General features: G+C 45.6%; 1 protein-coding gene across 2 annotated transcripts in view; it reads right to left on the reverse strand.

Annotated features, from left to right (window-relative positions):
- KATNIP (katanin interacting protein) overlaps window positions 1–20,773 on the reverse strand; it is a 32,548-nt gene that overhangs the window by 8,387 nt on the left and 3,388 nt on the right. The window contains exons 4-17 of one of the 2 annotated variants that reach the window (XM_078872699.1): window positions 19,565–19,716; window positions 18,084–18,175; window positions 17,169–17,303; window positions 16,166–16,261; window positions 15,267–15,540; window positions 13,156–13,317; window positions 12,272–12,426; window positions 11,075–11,145; window positions 9,662–10,170; window positions 8,675–8,887; window positions 5,179–5,368; window positions 2,614–2,947; window positions 1,114–1,348; window positions 352–623 (exon numbers count right to left, since the gene is read on the reverse strand). In XM_078872699.1, the coding sequence (XP_078728825.1) occupies window positions 352–623; window positions 1,114–1,348; window positions 2,614–2,947; window positions 5,179–5,368; window positions 8,675–8,887; window positions 9,662–10,170; window positions 11,075–11,145; window positions 12,272–12,426; window positions 13,156–13,317; window positions 15,267–15,540; window positions 16,166–16,261; window positions 17,169–17,303; window positions 18,084–18,175; window positions 19,565–19,716 (2,890 nt within the window). The remainder of the gene's footprint in view (window positions 1–351; window positions 624–1,113; window positions 1,349–2,613; window positions 2,948–5,178; window positions 5,369–8,674; window positions 8,888–9,661; window positions 10,171–11,074; window positions 11,146–12,271; window positions 12,427–13,155; window positions 13,318–15,266; window positions 15,541–16,165; window positions 16,262–17,168; window positions 17,304–18,083; window positions 18,176–19,564; window positions 19,717–20,773) is intronic. The other variant, XM_078872700.1, reaches the window with a different exon arrangement.

Consider the following 20,773-nt stretch of genomic DNA (forward strand, 5'->3'; position numbering starts at 1 on the left):
TATCCTCCCAAAACGCATGTCCCTCCCTTTTTGTACCCCGTCTTGAGATGTGGACACATTCACAGACACGTTAAATGCAAACTGTAATTGTACAAAGTGGCCCATGCCCACAAATACGTTCAGAAACCCCCATTTAAGACCACACTCCTTCTCAGGAGCAGAGAAAGAAATAAGTAATGAAGGATCAATACTTCACAATGTGGTGCCTCGACAACAAAAAAACAATTAATAACCTATAATCAGAAACCAGGTGAAAGCTCTTTGAGAGAGACGTGTGTTTTGCGAGGGAGATCGAAAAATATCGCCGCAACACCACCACGCACGCATTTTCCGGCTGGAGCAGTGTCAGACCTGGCCGGTGTTGGGCCCACGTCCAGCCCGGGTCGTGGGCCGCTCGACGGCGGGTTTGGGGACGCAGGGAGAGTCGGGAACGTCCTCGGGGCTGTCCCCGTGCGCCGTTCGGGGCCTCTCGGCCTCCTCGCCGGGACCTTCGCCACTCACGCCGGTCACCGGGCCGTTCGCATCGGGAGACGCGGCTGTGAAGGTGACGTCGTGAGCCGCCATCGCCTCCAGGATGCTGTCGTCCATCGTGAAGAGGATGGTGTCGCCAAACTGCTCCAGGTCTGGGCGGCGACAAAGTTTATGTGCACAGACGCACGCACGCACACATACGCGCACAACAACGCTTTTGAGCTGCACACACTGGGGTGTGTGGCCCTGGACTGCTGCATATGCTGGAATCTTTGTTGCTTCTAATATGATGATGATGATCATGACGATCATATCGAACACCATCATGTAGCAATGATTATATTTATTATGATATAGTGATTACAATAAGGATAACCATGAATTAAATTATGATGATGAGAATAATTGGCAAGGTACTGTATATATGTTGAACTTGTTTTGCACAGTACATAGCCAACCGTGCTAATCGGAGGTGCGCGGGAAGGAGACACATTTGGAAATTCGCGAGGTAAATCATGTGCTGGGCTTGACTCTTCCCTCAAGTATACTTCTATTTTTGACCGTTAGCCAAAAAGAGCTACGCAGACCGTTTCATTGACTACTGCCTGCGACGACGATTCACCGCGCCCTCCCGCCACTGACCTCGCATCAGCGTTCCGGACGCGCGCGCAATCTCTCCCCGGAAGACCTCGCGGCCGTCGAGCGCGACGTGCAGGTGTCTCGCCCCGCGCGAGGCGTGCACGCGCGACTTGTTGTAGTTCCACACGCGCAGCATGGCCAGGTGGCATGGCTCGGCCAGCTCCAGCGTCACCAGGTGATCGCCACCCACCGTGAATGGCGCCAGCCACATGTGAGCGTCGTCGCGCGACCGGTTCACCTGCGCCGCGCCGGGGTCAGACAAGGCAAACTCGGTGACAGAAATAAAATTGCACGTGCACACGGCCCCGTGGTAGCGTGTTCGGCCGCTTGGTGCGGAGGTTCGTGGTTCAAGCCCGGCAGCCGCCCTGGTTAATACCGTGGTATTTAAAATGAAATATGCAGCGTCTGCTTCGCAGTCGACGTCAAACGAGTAGGCCATTGTGTGCAGGCGTCATGGTCCAAATGTGTCACATTCAAAATATTACCCGCAAATTACTCAACCTAGGATTACACGAAGGCATCATCACCCCTCCCCCCCCTATTGGTAGAGTAATGCCCATTTGCAGACTAAGTTCTGAGCCACTTTGTACCCACAGGGATAGCTGCTAATGGGCATGTGGAATTTTCACCTCTAGCTGTAAAACAAGAGATGGCCACCTCCCTACAGGAATCCGCATTGAGCTTCTCATTGCCAACATTTGCAATTGGTCGATTATATATTTTAATTCGCTATTTTTACACCAAATATTGGTGGAAACCACCTATCTGTGAACACATGCATCGAGTTATTTGTTGTGAGGGGACTTAATACTTAGTATATGGTCGTACGAACTGAGCTATCTGATGTCCGCATCATTTCCATACTACGAATGCACCATATTTAACCTATGAGACATTGAATGGAGATGCAGGAATTGCCGCTGAAATGAATGAGGATTCTTTGACAGCTGAAGTCATCCATCGCGTACTCATTGAAATCACAATTTTTGCATCTTGATGCAAATAGTATTCTCGTGGCAAGTCCAACAATCACCGCCAGATGGCACACCAACCCTATTATAAAACCATCAATATGAACATTTTAACGTGGGAATACTGAATATATATGAAATAAATTAAGACCTTGCTGAAATCTCCCATGGTGGAATTATGCGATTTAAATGCGACTCCTGTAGAAATCACCAAAATACTACTCGCTTAATGCAGCAGAGTAGCGTGTTTAGTGTGGATGCTGGATAAATGAATGTACAGGATATATGTTGAACATCTTTCGCAGCGTACGTTAGCTAACCGTACCAATCGGAGGTGCGGAAATGAATGAATGCGATACCCTATTCAATCTCTCTCCTCTTCATAGCAAGGCGCGTGGGACCCTCCAACCGGCGGGTCCCGGCGCAGTTGCACCGCCTGTACACTCGCCAACTACATACAACACCGCGCTTACGTGTTCACGGGAAGTACATTTAAAATGTTACCGGCAATATAAATGAACAAATGTCTCACGTTGTCGAGGAGGTTTGAGACAACCCGCGGATCGTTGCCGTAACCCGGCAGCACGTTGACGTCGGCCGGCTCGGCCCATATGCGCGCCACCTTGGCCGGCGCCCCCGTGCTCGTGAACACCTCCAGGCCGTTGAGGCCCACGTAGTGGCCGTCGCCCCACGTGGAGCGGATGTTGATGACGAGGCGCCGCCCGTAGGGCAGCTCGGGGATCTCGAAGGGCTCGGCCGTGTCGCAGCAGGGCAGCTGGGAGACAGCGGGCGGCCCCGCAGCAAGCGCTTGGCACTCGGGGCCGTCGCGCTCGTCCAAGTCGACGAACGAGGAGCCCTCTGCGAGGCTGCGCAACGCAAGGGTCACGGTGCGTGTGACCCGCACCTCCCGATTAGCGTGGTTGGCTACGTACGGTGCGAAAGAAGTTCAACATGCATCATCATCACGATCCATGGGCAGAGAGCCCGTAGGTGTCCACTACACACTGTCATTTGTTACCAGTTTCCTCTGTCTTGTACCAATATGCTCAAGTCGTGCCACATCTTTCTGGCACCAATATCTTTTTTCGTCATCAAGCCATTCTCTGTTAGGACTTCCTCTCCTTCGGTTCCTTCCATTTTTGCGAACATACATACAATCTGGCAACGTGCTTATATTATTCCAAGCGAGAATTGTTTGAGACTGTCCAAATGTGGGAGACTTCCCCACTACCCCGCACATTCCCATAGCGCAGGCTCATCAGCAGCAAGACACCGTACCCACGCTTTTGCCCTACGTGATACTTTAAAGATATTAGTTTTGTAAACCACACGGACGGAAATGTAAACCTCAAGCTGTCACCTTCCGTGGTGGGCCATGCATAGTTACTTATTCCACGTTGGCTCAAATTAAGTTAAATAAGAGTGCAATTATATACACGAACAAACAAAATACGTAATTTGATCTGCAGGAAACACAATCACCTCCTCTGCATCTTCCCCATGGGAGTCTAGTGAAACTCAACAATGAGCAAACTTAAACAAGTGTGCGACAATCATCAATTCAGCTGGCACATTCCTACACAAACCTTTGAAGTTAATGTATTTTGCTGTCAGCAGACCACTACGAAATTGCTGCTGTTTGTCTCCCTTTAAATGTCACAGGCAAGTTACAGTATTGCCATGCTTAAACAGCTGTAGGGTAGCGCTGGCGTCTATTCCAGTGATGAAAAGATGAAAAGTCCACATTTAAATGATGGGGGCCAGAACTATCCACAAGACTATCCGCACGTCAAAGTGGCAAGGCTGGCTACGTACAGTGTGAAAAAAGTTCAAAACACATACACATCCACTTGTTGTCTTCTCACAGAGTGGTATTGATCTCATCAATTGTAGAGGGATGGTGATGGGCTGAGTCGACCTCCAACTCACGGCATTCTGGTTGAGAATGTCAAGCACTATGACTTGAGTCAGCACTCTAATCACAGGTTAACGCAGCTTGATACTCCAGTGTGGAACGATTCATGAATAATGATAGGTCCTCAACTACCCCCCCAACCCCGCACCCCCCCCCCCCATCGCGATCCAAGAAATTCGTCTAGATTCCATTCAAAAGTCGATTCTTGTTTGCACTGTCTATCGCATTAGTAGTGAGTGTGCTGTCTGTCTCACTTTCATTTTACGTCTCATCTGAACTGTCCTCGTGTATACTGTCGGTACTGTCGCATTTGTGCTCTTTAAAGTACTGTATTTAGACACAATATAAATCCACGTTGTATTTGTTCTGTCTTGTTCGTTATGGCCATGAACCTAAAGGAAACATTTTCATGAAATGTGCAGAATTATTATTATTGACTGCTCTCTATCAATTTGCTGCTGGATGGTCTCCTCACGCCGTGTTTAACCAAAACAAAAACCAGGCTGGTCAGTGCGAGTTGGTGATGGGGGGGGGCAGGGCAAGTTCAAATATCACTCACCACTGATGATGTATGTATGGTGAACTTCTTTCGCACCGTACGTAGCCAATCATGCTAGTTGGTGGTGTGATGTTTAGCAGTGCCAGGAAATCGAATTCAGGTCACCGGGTTCACACTGGAGTACACTAACCACTGCACTACCACTTCAGCCATACGTCGACAATTGCACTTTTGACACATGATTTGATACAATATAACTCGCTACTTTGTGAGCACAGAGCAGCGCTACAACATAAATGATTGTACCGTGCTTCTATGCTCACACATCTATACTTGCCGGCCTTCACCAACTCGCTCACACTGACCACCACTGGCAGTGAAGCATTGTCAAATAACTCCCACGACCCACACGGTGTTGGGAGGCCTTCATCCAGCAGTGTATTGATAAAGGACTCACACTGCATTATTACGATTCGATACTCATACCATTAGCATAAAAAAACAACTGCAACGATGAATCGATCACACACCTACAGTGGAAATATTTCAGTGGTATCGCCTGTCCCTGAGGTGTCGTCAACAGTGCAGCGTGTTGCCTATCCTACTGCGGAAGCTCAGCCCCGCAGCCGACCGGTGGACGCCGGCGCAGGTTGCGAGAGGAGCCGGAGTCTGTGGCGGGTTACCGGGCGGAGCGTTGCGACGCGGGCCCAGCCGTCTCCATGTCGGGCAGGTCCAGGCTGGGCAAGCGGCCCTTCTGCGTGCGGTCAAACTTGAGTAGCGAGTCCCAAGACTCGAGGAGCGAGCGGTCCTGCTCCCGAGCCCACCACGCTCGCGTGTCCCCACCGCTGTCCCGCTCTGCAACGCCGCCCCGCTCTGCACCGACCCCAGCGGGAGAAGCGCGGACGACGAGGTGAACGGGATCGCTCGTCGCCATGACCCCCGTTCTCTCAGTGCGCGATCGTCAAGATTTCTAACTGCTCGGATGCACGACACCTGGCTACCGCTTATAAGTACTGTGGGCGTAGTTTTTACACAAGCGGCAACAGCGTTAACCTCGGACGTATAAAGTGACCTTCATGGCAAGTAATCGCAAAGCGCATTTAAGCAGTTTTATAAGACGTAAATCTAGAAACTAAACTGTACTGTTTTCATTTTACTATTTTTATTATACCGTTTAAGGCCCACTGTGCCATATAGCTCTTTTTCAGAAGCGACCTAGCCACAAATGATCACTCCAAAAAGTGGTTTGTTATGTGTAAACTTATAGCAGCTAAACACTCTAAACGCATGTTTCTAAATGTGGAAGTAAAAACCGGAGGACCCAGAAAAAAATCCACGCGACCACAGGGAGAACATGCAAACACCAAATATACAGGCATCAGGGTCGGGAGCCCAATTAGACGTAGAAATGAAAAGACCCCTTGAGTACTCGATTACTGCTTTAAGGCAGTCTGTCTCCAGCATTCTCTTTATAAATTCTCAGTGAACGTTAGTTAGTTGTTTTCCCCCCGCACCTCCAATTAGCACGGTTGGCTATGGTACGGTGCGAAATACGTTTAACAAACATACATACAAGACGTGCAAAGCTGCACGATGGCAATACGCACTCTGCTAAGTGAGCTAAATAAAAACGATTATAACAGACAAACGATATGAAACCCGTGTTTCATAATGCTCATTGAACTCAACACATAACACATTTGTCTGTGCAGGCCCACGCATGCAGTACTTGTTGGCAACAGACATCAAGTTTCATCAAATACCTTCAAGGGGAACGCCCTGACAAAGTATTTGGTAACCACAATGTTGTGAACATTCTATAGCTTTGATACTCTGACACTGGCGGCAAAGACAATACACTTATAGATGACACATACCTCTGCAAGTTGTTAATAAACAAGGCAGCCAAGGGTTTATATCATCACCAACAACAAAATATGAAAGAACATTTAAATCACCATTGGAACCTCCTTTGCCAGTAGCAACATATGATAATAGTTTTTTTACCCTTTTATCTGGCAACAAAACTGACACCTTTTTTACAAGGAGTCATGTTTGCATTGACCACAATACCTGCGGTCGAAATGCAAACAAAAACACAACTCTGAAAATGTATGCACTGTCCTTGAAATTGATTGGTCCACACTCAAGACAGCTTTTCTTAGAGCCTAGTCTCACATGGTGTTGGACCAGATGACGCCAAAAGGTGCGCCTATGCATACATTATCAGAGTTGCAAGGTGGCCAGGAAATGTATGGCAATAAAGGTCATGGGTTGTTGAATCCATCTGTGTAATCTTTCAGCAGTGTCCCCTTGCATTCGTGGACTTCAAGTGTTTCTAGTCAACTATGAAGTTGTCTATAATTTGGAGCTGTGCACCAAATTTGTTCTTGTTCCCACCACCTGCCAATAGCACATACGATGCACTTTTCAATTCACGCTAACCGTACATTAAGTGATTTGCTCTGCCTTTGTCCCGTGGGCTACACCCGTTCGGCAAAAGGCACGTCCAGGCACCGAAAAGCAAGAGTTAATCACGTGGGGTGGCACTAATAGTGGCAGCATCAACAAAAAGACCCACCATGGAGGTTTTAACCAGGGGAAAGAACTTCAATGGGTAGACATTGTGGGCTTAAGATTTTTGTTCAGTGGGACACCCATTAATTCAGCCTTAACTGTAGCTTGTGGCAAAAAAAAAGTGCAAGCCTGTGCCCGTTCTGGTTATGGCCCGAGTTGGTGCACATCACAGTTGTCGTTCAATTACCGGTCAAGATAACACCGATATGATTATTGTTAGTTATTATTTATTACCGAAGTTGAAGAATTAGTTTGGAAATACTGCACAGCAGTGAGCCTCATGTGGGAGAACAACCTGGCGAAATCATGTTGCCTTTTTAGCCTTCACTCAGTAGGGGGGGGGGGCACACTTTCTCATAAGCATTAGGATAAAAACTAAAATGACATTGAAAATGATCGGACTTGGGATTTAGCCAAATCAAGTTCAAAACGAAATTTAATATGCATTTATTTATTTCATTTTTGGGCAATGACTGATGGCCTAGCTAAGACGATCAACTGGCTTCACTTGAGATTGCGATTTAATCACAGTGCTTCTGCCAGGAGTCAGCGGTGCCAGCTCAGCACTTTCATGTCTGAGCCGCCCAGCCACCTCTACAACGTTGGAATATTGATTCTTGTATGGGCAGTGCTGTTCAAAAAAAAAATGCAACTCCTGAAGTCGAAACCAGTTCAGAGTTTGCCTCGTTAAATCAAATGCAATACACTGATCCAGAAAGCACATCGGGCAAAGGCTTGTACGTAATTTAATGCGATCAAAGGTACCCCTTATATATATATCTACTTATTTTACATTATCTACAATTCCCCAGTACTGGAGCAGTCCACAAAACACATTTTATGGCATTAGTAATTTTTTGAATTTTAAAACTGCGGCTAAAAAGTGGATGCCAAGTTACATTAAATTCGTAAATATATGCTGCATCTGTACCTTGTTTTATTACTGTTTATACTGCATTCTTGTAGCCTTGTTGACAGAATGTTTTCTCTACACGTAAAAAATGCAACCCAAAAAATGATTATTGGTACATACATACCTGGGATACGACGCTTCAACAATGATTTAAAAAAATGCTTTAGTCACAGGAAGGTGCTCCATCATAGCTCTTTAGTGATGTGTATGGATGGGGCATTTAAACAGTGAAAGTCATGTGACTGTGACATCACGAGACTTCAATAATAATATTTACGAAAGACTTTTTCTCATTTATGACGCTTCCAGCCCAAGACCCACAACCGTAGGTGTGTATCTACAAGACCTCGATTCGTTTTTTTTTCATCATGGGATTGCAATCTACAGCCTACAGGCCACAAACTGCCTGTGGCATGGTTTTTGATCGACCCACGAGCACCTAGGGTAAACGAGCACACAGCCTACAACTCTGCGAGATAGTTTGCCTCGAACAGGCTACCACAACGACATCAATGATCGCAAACGTGACTGTCCATGGGGGAACTAGGAGATTCCTAATGTAGCCCACGCTCACAAAAGGTTTGCAGACGCTCGCATGTTTTACTCATCTAAAGAGCACATTGCTGAATAAAATACGTTCACACGAGCAAGCGTTTTTGCACGCAAGTGCAGTCCTGCATCAACCGCACCTGAGAACATGGGCGCCTCGGTCGTTTGCAGCGCGCTCCGACGTCCACTCAAGGGCCTGTCTGCCCTCCGGGGCCCAGCGTCCAGGAACGAGACCAAGTCGACATCTCCTCCCCCGCTGCACTCCTCGTCCCCGCGAAGAGCATCCCGGGTGCCGCGCTCCTCCCCGCTGCTGCTGGAGCTGTGGATCGACCGAGCAGATCGCACTGCCTCTCCTAGAGGAAAAGTGTAATTTTTTCAAACAGGTTAGGCAAAATCATGCACACGCATGGATTATCCAATGGTGTCGAAGCTGGCGATTTTGTTTTGGAATTATTTAATTTTCATTCTGGAAGCCAATGGGTAGATGCCAGGGTAAAATTATTTTTGCATATTTGCAAATAGTAATGTTTTGCAGCCAGCCAGCCATCCACCTCTGCAAGCCGAAGATCAATTTGGCTGGTTTTCAAATAGAGTAAATCCCTAATCGCAACACAACTGTTGACTACATTTTAGTTCATTTTTGATCATGTTTATAAACAGTTATAGTGCCCCCTCAACCTATGAGGCAGAAAGACGGACAGAGCTCATGCATACATGCTTTAATCTTAGTTGGAATGTTTTAATGCACTTGGAATTCATTATCATCTGGTTAATCTCTTCATCAATTCTAATTCATTCATATAAATAGAGATTTCAAATGTCATACCACTATTGACTCTACATGCAGCAACACCGTAAGGAGAAAAGATTTGCAAATTGAACACGAGCCTGAATCATAACACCAGTATACAAAAAACTCATGCTGTATAATTTTCATCACGGAGGTGAACCATTACTTTCACATGCATTCATTTGTAAATATGTTACCCTTGAATAAAATATTATTTTCAGTGGCATGACCAATCTATTTGTGTTTAATCAATTATTTTATGAGCATATCTAAACCTCGCACGGTTTTCATTTTAAATGACATGCAATGCTTTCAAAATAGTGTTGTCTTCACGTACCTACGCGCGACGTGGAGGCTGTAGCCTTGTTCCGATTCTCGTCGCTGGAGCCTCCGCGTAAGTCGACGTCGCCTTCCAGCCAGGGTGGCTTCCATTTGCTCTTGGACAACATCTTCTTTTTCTTCGTTCTCTCCCGTCTGTCCGCTCCCTCCAGCCAGGCGGGTACTTGCTGGGGCTCCTCGGAACTAGAAATCCTCCTCCCAGTGGCCTTCTCCAACTGATCTTTCATGGACATCTCCTCATCCGAGATGGAGGCCTTTCTCGACCGCTGCTGAGAATTTTGGCTTGCGCCGCAAGTTTTTTCTTGTGCTCCTTGCCCAGTGTTTCCAGCGCCGCTACTTTCTCCACGTGCCTTGGACGCTCCCAGGCGCTCCGGGTCCACTTGTAAGGCCGACATGTGTGGGCTCGCCGAGCCACTGGCATCGCTCGCCGTGGTTCTGACATCGTTTGATGGCGCTGAGGCTGAGAGCTCAAGCTTGCCAAGGGCTTTCAGCAGCTTTTTCTGCTGCCTGGGTATCAAGCGCGGCACAGGGGACATAACCAACAAATCAAAATAAACTGCCATTCATACTACACAATGTGTAGTATTGCTTGATTAAAACATTATTATAAAGTGAATGGAAAGAATGTTGCCAGTAGCTAATATGAGTAATTGAAGGTGAAGGTACGCCAGAACTCATCATAATAATAAAATAATTTACAGCTCTCTTCAAGCCACTGCTAGATGAAAGCCTGTGTCAGTAATGGGGGTTGATTGGCCATACTTCACTAGCCTGGTCAGTGCTGGTTCGCGAAAGGAGAAGAGGCAGGATTTGTTCAGATGTTACTCCCCACCGTGGTTAGCCATGGGCAGACATTTTACTCGGGTCACAGTGTTCATAAAGTAGTACAAATACGAATGCAACACAACATTATGCGATGAGTCTCTTTTGGTAATGGTCTATCATTAATCTAAAGTACAGCCAAACATTTTGACGCGTTAAGTATATGAAACTTATACGTTCCCACTTATTAAAGCCAAATACTAATTGTAATGATTTAATACAACTCGATTATCATCCTTTAGAGCAATCCTACATAATGGTGTATGACAGGACATTAAAATGGCACTTTGGGGGGAAAACATATGAGCTGAGTGCTACTTTAGTATGTCATAGTAATGTTATTTGGTAAATGTAATTGAACACCATTATTAAAATCAGATCATACAGTTTATACAGGCATGTGCTAGAGTTATTAAAACATCACATTGACAACATATTTCTAAGTGTAGGGAGTTAAATGCAGTTGTCACTATAGATCACTGTTTTCCAAATTGTGGAAAAAGATATTCATCATTGTTATTACATCATTGTCATTCTTTTTAATAGTTATAATGAAATAACCACTGTGAAATAGTCTCTCTGGCCTTACCATAGATCCATTTGCTGAATTTTTTCCACAGCCTTACTGACACTGTCGTTTTCAGAGGGTGAATTATTAGCCTAAAAAAAACATTGAACAAAAAATCACAGCTTACAAACGTAACGCATGACTGACTGGCTGGACTGTTAAGCATACAACGTTCCAAAATTGTAAACATCAATGAAGTAGGACACTCAACTCAAGGCAACACGCCGACGATCCATTTAAAATACCACGCAAATAATAACTTAATGTTACAAAGCGCAGCAGAAATGGCAGTGTATGAATACAAAATATACGAAGTTTATTCTCCAGCTTGTGCTCACTTAAGCCAAATACAACCTTAGCAAGGGCTGAACATTTTGTCTCTTGCATCACTCTAACAGGTCTCCCCAGATTACACTTTTTGGCAGTGTGCCTCCCCTCTGTGAATAAGCACGTAGTCTTTTGAGTATTGCTCGAAACCCTTCCCAGCCGCCTCCAATCATTAACGTATCTGTGCCTCTGGTATTTGTGTTAAGTTGGTGGGTAACTGCTCCAGGTTTTCTCGTGCCTAGGGAGCTCAATTTCGCTGTGCACATACCGTTGCATTATCATCGTACAGTTCATAATTAAAGTGTAAAAGTATGCTAATGTGCAATATGGCAATGAAATGTGTAATGACGCTCTTAAGCACAAAAACGTCAAAAGCCTAAGTGTATCCATACTTAAAAGAACATTGGGACAGTAATCATTTCAATTTCACATTCCCATAACAGGGGTTAGTTTTCTCCATAGCACAACTGTCAGCGTGCCGCAAAGTGGTACTTATTTTATCGACTTCAAACAGATAGAAGGGCAGCGTTGATCACCAAATGGAATTGAAAATGGTTATCTTCTTATGAAGAGTCGAATGTTCTACCAAGTTGATGCCATCACACCATTCTACCGCTTCTTTATTTTTATTAGATGCTGAAGTTGTTAATAAAGAACAACACACATTCTTCAAGTTCTGCTCATACAGTCCCCTACCACGTGCCCATACAATTCCAACTTCCTCTTTCCAATTACACTTTCTTGCCACGGACTTTTCCCAAATTCCAAACCGTTTCGCCCTATCCTACCTCCACATACATCCGAATTCAAATGCCATGATATTCTATTCTGGTTGCTTCTACAACACCACCGCCAAAGGAAACAACAACAACAACATCCAGCCAAGGGCACCTGCACAGATTTTCCTGTGGGAGTAGAGGTCATGAGAGATTGGTTTTCTGTCCTCACAGCTTGAGCCACAGCCTGGGCCCTGTTGGTGGGGTCTGCCTCCTGTGAGACCCCACGCCTGCTTGCTGAAAGGGGCTGCTCCACTCCCTTCGATGAACCTGGAACAAAAAAAATAAAACACCACCATTGTCATTTGTTTCCATCCAGTGTGCTTATTTAAAGTTGTGTTCACGATGCCCGAGTGTTTTCTTTTAATTACATGCAATTATATATGTATATGAGCTAACTAAATGCATTTCTAAGTGTCTTTTTAAAGCCAAATTCATACTTTAATTGCTTTTAAACGGGCAGCCTCTACAGCACACAAGGTGCTACACAATGCCCAATCTATAATTGAGAGGCCCGTATAAATAAAACCATCAGACTCAAAGAAGCAGGCCTGTCCCATTTAGATACAATGATGTGGGTGTCACAACAAGTGTTGTGACAACAGGTGGTGACACCCCGCACGTCCGATTAACACTCGCAGCTCTGATTCGCACGGTTGGCTAGGTGCGGTGCGAAAGAAGTTCAACATATATACAGGTGTTATTTTTACTACCACTTGCTCTCCGTGTCGTAAAACAGAGAACAAAAACCTCACAATCACTTTTACTGAACATCGCACAAGGTAAACAAGTACCTTATCAAACGTCACAACCGCCAGCGGTGGCGTTAGCCATCTCCTGGTCTAACCAAGAGTGGGTTTTCATTCGGAAAGGCAAAACCCTTTTGTGTAGCCGCATTGTGTAAGTGCGCGCGCACACTGAGAACAAGGGATGCCTTTCTCTCCTCTCCCCGCCCCCACCACAAACACCCCAGCGCTGTAAGCAGAGACGCTGCACTACCGCTCTGAAGGACGATGTTCCGCCCGTCTTGGGGCACGGAGGCCGGGATGACAGTACCCGCACGGACGGTCGGACCACTCCGCGCCAACATCGCCTTGGTGGGCACCACGGAGTCGGCGTCGGCTTTCCTCTTGGCAGAGAGCAGCCGTTCCCTCCGAGCCCCTGAAAGGAATTTCAATAAGGCCGTAACCCAACCAAACGTGGCCAAAAAGGAGGATGCATAATTAAAGTGCTTTATTATTCTGCCGCTACGAGCACGTTGTTTATTGGGGAGAAAGCAGGCCAGATCGGTTTCAGAACGTAGTTGCGAATGCGCCGATCATGAATGTGCGGTTTCTTGTTCTTTTTTAAAGGAAGATGCAACGACTCAACCACATAAAATAGCTCTTAACTTGTAGATCCATATCTAGGCTGGCTAACACGAGTTTGAAGCCTTATTAATTTAGCAAAAAGACTTTGAAATCCTATCGAGGCCCTCCATAGTAATCTAGTGATGTCACTGCATTTACAACATTTTAAATTAACAATGTTGTTCCAGTGATGTCACTAGAAATCTATAATGGAGGTGACTGTAACAACTTTAAAGTACTCTTTAATACAATTCACAGTTTACAATAGAAATTTGGATTAACTGAGAACGATTGTGTAAGGGCGCTTTAGAAATTTGAATTATTATTAATGATTATTATCTCAGTGGAACCACTCCACAAGACAATGTACAACAGTAGAACATTTGCACTACGGGGAAAACACATTCCTGCGGAGGGAGCTGGTAGGAACGTTGGGTTGCTCGGTCAATGGCCAGGGTCAACGGCGGCGTGGTGTATTCCACAAATATGGCCGACTGTGAGGGCGGGCACAAGCCGGCGTGAGTAAGTTAAACGTTGAGTTTTATAAGGGCACCACGGGGTGACCAGCCCCTCCCCACCCAGCCCCACCCCTCCCACCCCCGACCCAGCCCCACCCTCCCCACCCAGCCCCTCCCCACCCTCCCCACCCAGCCCCTCCCCACTCCACCCAGCCCCACCCCTTTCATTTTTGGATGCACGACGGACGGACACAATAATCCCCTGTGGGCTGGTGGAACCAGGTGGTTCCTACCAGTAAAAAAGGCATACATACGTTTTTCTCATTAACAACCTGAAAATATATTTCAACCATCCCAGTACATACAACTGAGATCACTTTCTGCAACAAACCTCGTATTTTTGGTTGCATCTTCCTTTTAAAGAATGTACTTTGTATATGAATCACACCTGCTTGGTATGTTATGCTTAATCCAGGTAAGAATTAGCAAAGTCAAATCCTGAACATATCAGCATACTTGAAACGGCCCCTGTGTTATAGTTCACCACTGAAAACCTGAGTATCACAATAGAGATGGCTCTTAACGAACAACATCAGTTAAGACAGAATCTTGAATAAATTAATAGTTTATGTGGGCAATAAACATTAACAAATTATTCTGTCCACAGAGGACAGGAGGATAAATGGGTGGGAAGAAGGTACTCGGGTCCAGGCAGGTTGCTACATGTGAGATGGTGTCTTCATTGTAAAGGCACAAATGCACAAAATGACTCCGCACAAATGTACGTATAAATAGATGGTTAGATGGCACAGTAGTTAGATTGTGAGTCTTACTATCATATCCAAGTGAGTCTCACAATCATATCTAAGTGGGAGGTCAGTGTTCCAGGGTCTATAAAATGTGTTTCCACTCTGTGGGAAGTCAACAGTGGTTTATTCTTTGGACCGATTCATCCTTACAACGAGAAATTGTGGAATTTCCACTCCTGGCCAGAGGGCTGAAAAAAAGATCGTATGAGCAACCGCTCCACACTCAGAAAAATAACTTTGACTTTAACCTGCATGACGAATCCTGCATGCAGCTGCCTGAAGCGCAGACAATCAACAGTCTATTATCGGAACCAAATTAATGAGCCAAGCAACAATCTTTGATTAAATTAACAAAGTGAAACCAACCATGCTAATAAAACATATTTAAATTATAGCAATGCCCCATGTTATGTTGTCTTAGTTGAAAATAATAACAACAAAATAACAGCGAGTTAAACTCGACCGTTCAACGCTGTCAATGTGTGCACACACACCAGCTGGCGCAAACTCCAGCACAATGAGCTCCCCAGAGCCAACGCCAGCTGCCGCCGACGGTTTGGCCGCTGTGCCCTTGTGATGAGAGGGCCGGCCAAGCGCCGCCGCAGCCTGCGGCTCCCCGGGACTCCCCGGTGAGCTGCCACCGTCGAGGTCCTCCTCTATGGAGTCCTCTGAAGAATTCTTGTCCGAGTCCATGGCAGTGACTCCCTCCTTGGGTTTCTTGCCGGAGATGCTTGTGCTCAGGCTGAATTCCAAACTTTTGCGCAGAGCCTGCAGAGCATTCCGCACCGTGACTTAGCCTCGCACTTCCATTGGGACGAGCGCCGTTCACGGGCTAGCGCTATGGTTGCCACGGCACGCGAGAGGATCGCATGGACAGGGTTATGTACGCCAGGCCTCCTTTTGTCTTCCCAATGTTGATTTTGCCTACACTGCCAATGCAGGTATTTGTTTGCGTTTGATACGACCAAAAGTCGAGGACATGGCCAAGTTCAGCCACTGCTTGAGTTGTGCTTGGCAAGGAATCAAACTTAATTTACCAGCACAGTACTTAATTCCCACAGTTAATTAAGTACTGGGCCACCAATACCCATAAACACATAATAAAGAAACATTTCCAACTAAAACTATATTTATTTTACCAAACACATTTTATATATATCTTTTTTTTTTATTTTACCAGGTAAGATCCCTCATACAACCTTATTGTCAATGTGTCTACAAGAGGTATGCTAGTGAGAAAGACGGTCAGTTGAGCTGTATAAGAATCGTGTCACTCAGCCAGATTCACTGTATAAAGGCTTCATGAAAAGCTGTAGTGTGATTATAAGCATGTATTTTAACCTATAGTTGATCTATTTTGTTTGTGTGGAATTTTGTTCTGTATGAAAAATACCTTGACGTCCGTCAGAGTAAGCAGGAGCTTATTTTGTGGCTCGCATTTCCTCGCCCCATTGTGTTTTCCTCCTGAGGCATCTGACTCCGTCTCGTTCTGGAAGAGACCGGAACATTCTAATGAGCAAACAGCTAAAACTACTCAGCATAATGTAGATGCTCTCCAAGGCTGTCTGACATAAGCTGGAAGCTTAATTACATTAAATGTTTTCAAATATATATTAAGACATTTCAAATTCGTGTTGCACAACCCAGTATTCCTAGCCTAGGTATGTATCAACGAGAGTTATTTAATGTGTCCATTGTGTATTTAGTTATGTAGCAAATGTGATGTTGATTCAAACATATTCCGATGTCACTCGATTATGTTTCGAACTAAAACAGAAATCCATGTTAACTTTTCAAATAGATTATAGTTAAAATTAACAATTGCAAAAGTGATCTCTTCTTTAGTAATGGACAGTCTCGTGTTGAATTGAATCAGCCCGTTTAAGGACTTTGATTAATTTGATGCATGCAATCGGTAGCCAAAAATGTCCATGGAATGAAGATCGAAACTTAAGAAGAGACTCGTCATCGTTACAGTAATGTTGTATCTATGTATGTCGAACTTATTTCGCACCGTACGTAGCCAACTGTGCTAATCGGAGGTGCATTAGTTCTAAGGGTGTAACGGTGCATTGAGTTATCAATGCAGATTAATAAGCTGAAGATACATGCATCAAATCACTTGTTTAATAATCAACATTTTTTTTATTCAGAGAAGTTATATATTTTCTGGTTATACCTGACCCTTGTCGCCAATAGCAGACGTAACATTCACCACAATATAAAAGGTGAATGGATTCTTCAATTAAAAAAAATCTTGAAATCTCTGATACATTACTCGAAAACCATAATGAGGAACGGTGCATTGAAAGCAGCATGTGATGAGGTTAGAATGCCTTTGAGTACTGCTTCAGCACTCGTATTTAACTGCCTCTTGCATGTGGTAGTTAGCTTACATCTCGGCTATCTTTGACAGCCGCTTCTTCTTCATCCAGTGTAGTGTCAGCATCCAGGTCAAAGTCCTCCGAGTATTCTACTGGACCAGCCACTCTCACCCAGTTTCCCCCGTCCGTCTTGAGTTGAACGGAACTCTGTTCACACCACGCACACAATGATCTCCCACTTAGCCGTATAGCCTATGGGATAGGCAAGTACTGCTAGCGAGCACCAATTAAGATCTGAATGGCACAGGTGGTAGGAGTGTGACCAGCATCACGCCTGGCCACCTTTATCTGTATCTCCTCGGCACTGATGTTAATACACCAAAGACATAATCACTTAAGGCCGATATGATCTAGAAGAGGCCCGAGCAGGTGTAAATACAATTTGCCACTGACGTTTTCCATGATTCGGCATCGAAGGCAAGTCACTGAGAACAAAGAGAGTATGCAAACCATTGCACCACAATTCTCCCTGCACAAAAAAAGACACAGATCCCCTGTATATACTTTAGTAGACTGTTGGGGCGAGTGTTGTTTGTGCACATCTATTAAGGTGAGAATGGCATGTGTGAAGGGTGGCATGGTTAGCCCCACACCCATTCGCCTTTGATGTTCACACACCACACCATCTATTTATGGCTGAGTCATCCTAGAGGACACCTGGGACCAATTCTGTAATAACTCCCCATTGATATTATCCTTGGCCAGAAATTTAACTTGGTGTTGCAATGCATTAACCACTGCACCACCGCCCCCTGATACACAAGCATACCTGCCCGCTCACACACGAACACGTACACCCACACACACGCGGGCACGCACACAACCTGCAAGGATCATTTGCCAACAAGAGAAGCCGGAATGCCTCTTCAAGCCTCATCAATTACACCCAGGTGGAACCCTCGGGCCATGCCACACTGTGCGTTTAACCTGCTGCCATCCTTTGCGTTGACATTTGCCAGGAGCAGTGCGAGACCTGCCCGTCTTCCCCTCCGTCACGTCACTGTCCTGCCTTGAGGGACCTGTTCGAAAGCAAATTGGATCGCCGTTCATCAGGGAGGCCAGCGACAGCATCTGGCTTTCCAGCGCCATTTGCTTTCACAACGAAGGCCCCGTGTGGACTAACAAAACCACACACACTCTGAGAGCCTTCGTCAATCACCTGCTGGATGAAGGCCCTCCCCACACCGTGTTGGTCGTGGTGGTTGTATGATCATACTTCACCATGCTGGTCAGTGTGGGCTGGTGAAAGGGTAAGCGGGTTTGACAAGAACCGGTTCAGATATCACTCATCATGGCCGGGTATCAATCGTCATGGCCGGGTATCAATTGCGCTAACCACTGCTTCCCTTTTCTACTACTTGAATTTCGTTGGCCCATGGCCGCCTTATTCTAGCTCCTGCGGAATGCTTCTCGACGCCTCGCGCCTCGCCCCCACTGATATCCTCTTCTCCCCACCCCTGCCACCCCTTGTGTGCAGATACTACGGACTCTATTGTATGTAGAGTGTGTAGTGGGGGGGGGGGGTCGACAATTTATTGTAAACCTGTTGGATCAACGTTTTACCCCCACATCTGGGGGGGGGTCCACTTTCTATATCTTTTTGATTCAGGCCTTCTGAAAGGCTCTTTAATTTAGTTGACGGACAAACAGAATGCTGAGCTTTTATAATAGATACTCAATATCCGTGCAATGATCAGTTGCAGCAGTGATTCTTACGCTGACAATATAATTGCACACAAATTATTTACTAATTTTGTGGCAATGTTATTATCTATGTTAAAGGAGTTAACTAAATTGTAAAATAGAGCCAGAATTACGATACAAACGAGATGAAATAAACAATTGACTGCAACAAATGCCGCATGTTAGACAGAGGTGCTTTGAATACTTGCCTTTGACCAAATAACCCAGGAAATGCACCCATCTCATCATATCTCAGAAGTTCTTGGAAAATGTGTTGTGGTTCTACACTGTGACAGCAGAGGACGGTCCATCAAATCCATCATTGTATAGTACTTCTACGTAACTATATGCTCCGACATCTATGCTCCCCACCTTCAATCTGCAATAACAAGCGTGGTGAAGCATGATCAATTAACGCCAGCCATCTGTATGGCGTGCTGTGGCCCTCATCCAGCAGTCGATTGATACAAAAGAGGTTGTACATGCATGTGCATAATAAGGGTTTTTTGGGTTAGAAACGTGTCAACATAAATGTGCCGTTAACCCACCACCACCCGATACAGCCAATTAGTAAAGTTTGTCACGTTTAAAAGAGTGCCAATTAGTTACTACTTCAGCACACCGGTGTGTTGGAGAGTAAACTCACGACATTTACAATTGGACGCGAAAGCCTGTGCGTTAAACTGTACGTGCATATGTTGAGTGTATACATTTGTCAATAGTACCTGCTGTCCAGACGTTCCTGGGAGGGAGCTGGACCTTCCGCGTCACCCGTTTGCCGTCCGCGTTGGCCCCGTTGAGGTAAATGGAGAACCCTTGCTCGAGCCTCTCCAACTCAATTTGTTGCGGGTCCTTGACTCGCAGCTTTCTCAGCAGCCTTGGCAGCAATTCAACGCAGCACACACACACGCACGCGCGCACACACACAAAGAGACCTAATATAGCTTACTGGGGCAAGTGCTGTTTGCGAGCACCTACGAAGGCCGACCAAGTTCACGAGGAGGTGGTGTGATCTACATTATGTCCAGCTGCCTTTGTCTCCACATTGCTGACGTTTATAGACTGTGCCAGGTACTCATTTAAGGTGACATAATGCTGTGTTGATGCCTAATAAACTCACGGGGAAAATGTTACACCTCGATGTAGGATTTAAAAAGTCACCTTGGCTGCACGAAAGGTGAACTGTTGAGGAATGGACACAGGGTAAGTGTGGCTTTTTCACTGTAGTTCAGCCTACTAGCTCAGGCAATGCACTGTGTTAAAGATTAACATGAAATCAATCAACATACCATTCCACTCAACGTAACTTAATCGAGCTGAAAACAACAGCCCAGCAAACGCGATTACCCAAGTAATTATTGACAGAATATTCACTGATCCCGTCGAGCCGAATTACAAGAAAATAATTTGAAAAAGTGGCAAGTGCTCACTGGGACGAGACAAATACATTCATCGCAGCATGAACGGAGGCAGCTTGCGTGCGACGTTAGATGTTGGGCAAGCTGTCATTCGAGACAACGTGTGTTGATTATGTGACCAGCTGCTCAAATGGGCAATTGCAGCCCTGTGAAGTAAGTCTTTTGGGTAAATGTCAGAAAGGTGCCCACTATCTTGATCGAGCTCGATTTGCATATTTTAATTGTGCTGAACTCCCAAAGGTTTTCTGTCGTTGATTAGAATGTACAAGACAGCACCTTCCATCTGAGCAATCAGTTAGATTGGTGAATGACTTGTTCACATCTGTTCTTAATTTTTTTTTACGAGAGATGCACAATACCAAAGTGTCTCACTGCTTAAATGAGCAATACAGTGACATCCACTTCCATCGGTGTCAGCAGCCCTGCGCGGGTGGTGGAACTTCCTCATTTTTATAGCGGGGACCAGTCTCTCCATAAGATGACCACTGACTGTTAGCTGTCCGAAGTGGTGGTCAT

The sequence above is a fragment of the Lampetra fluviatilis genome, chromosome 35, assembly GCF_964198595.1.
Source record: "Lampetra fluviatilis chromosome 35, kcLamFluv1.1, whole genome shotgun sequence".
Taxonomy (NCBI): Eukaryota; Metazoa; Chordata; class Hyperoartia; order Petromyzontiformes; family Petromyzontidae; genus Lampetra; species Lampetra fluviatilis.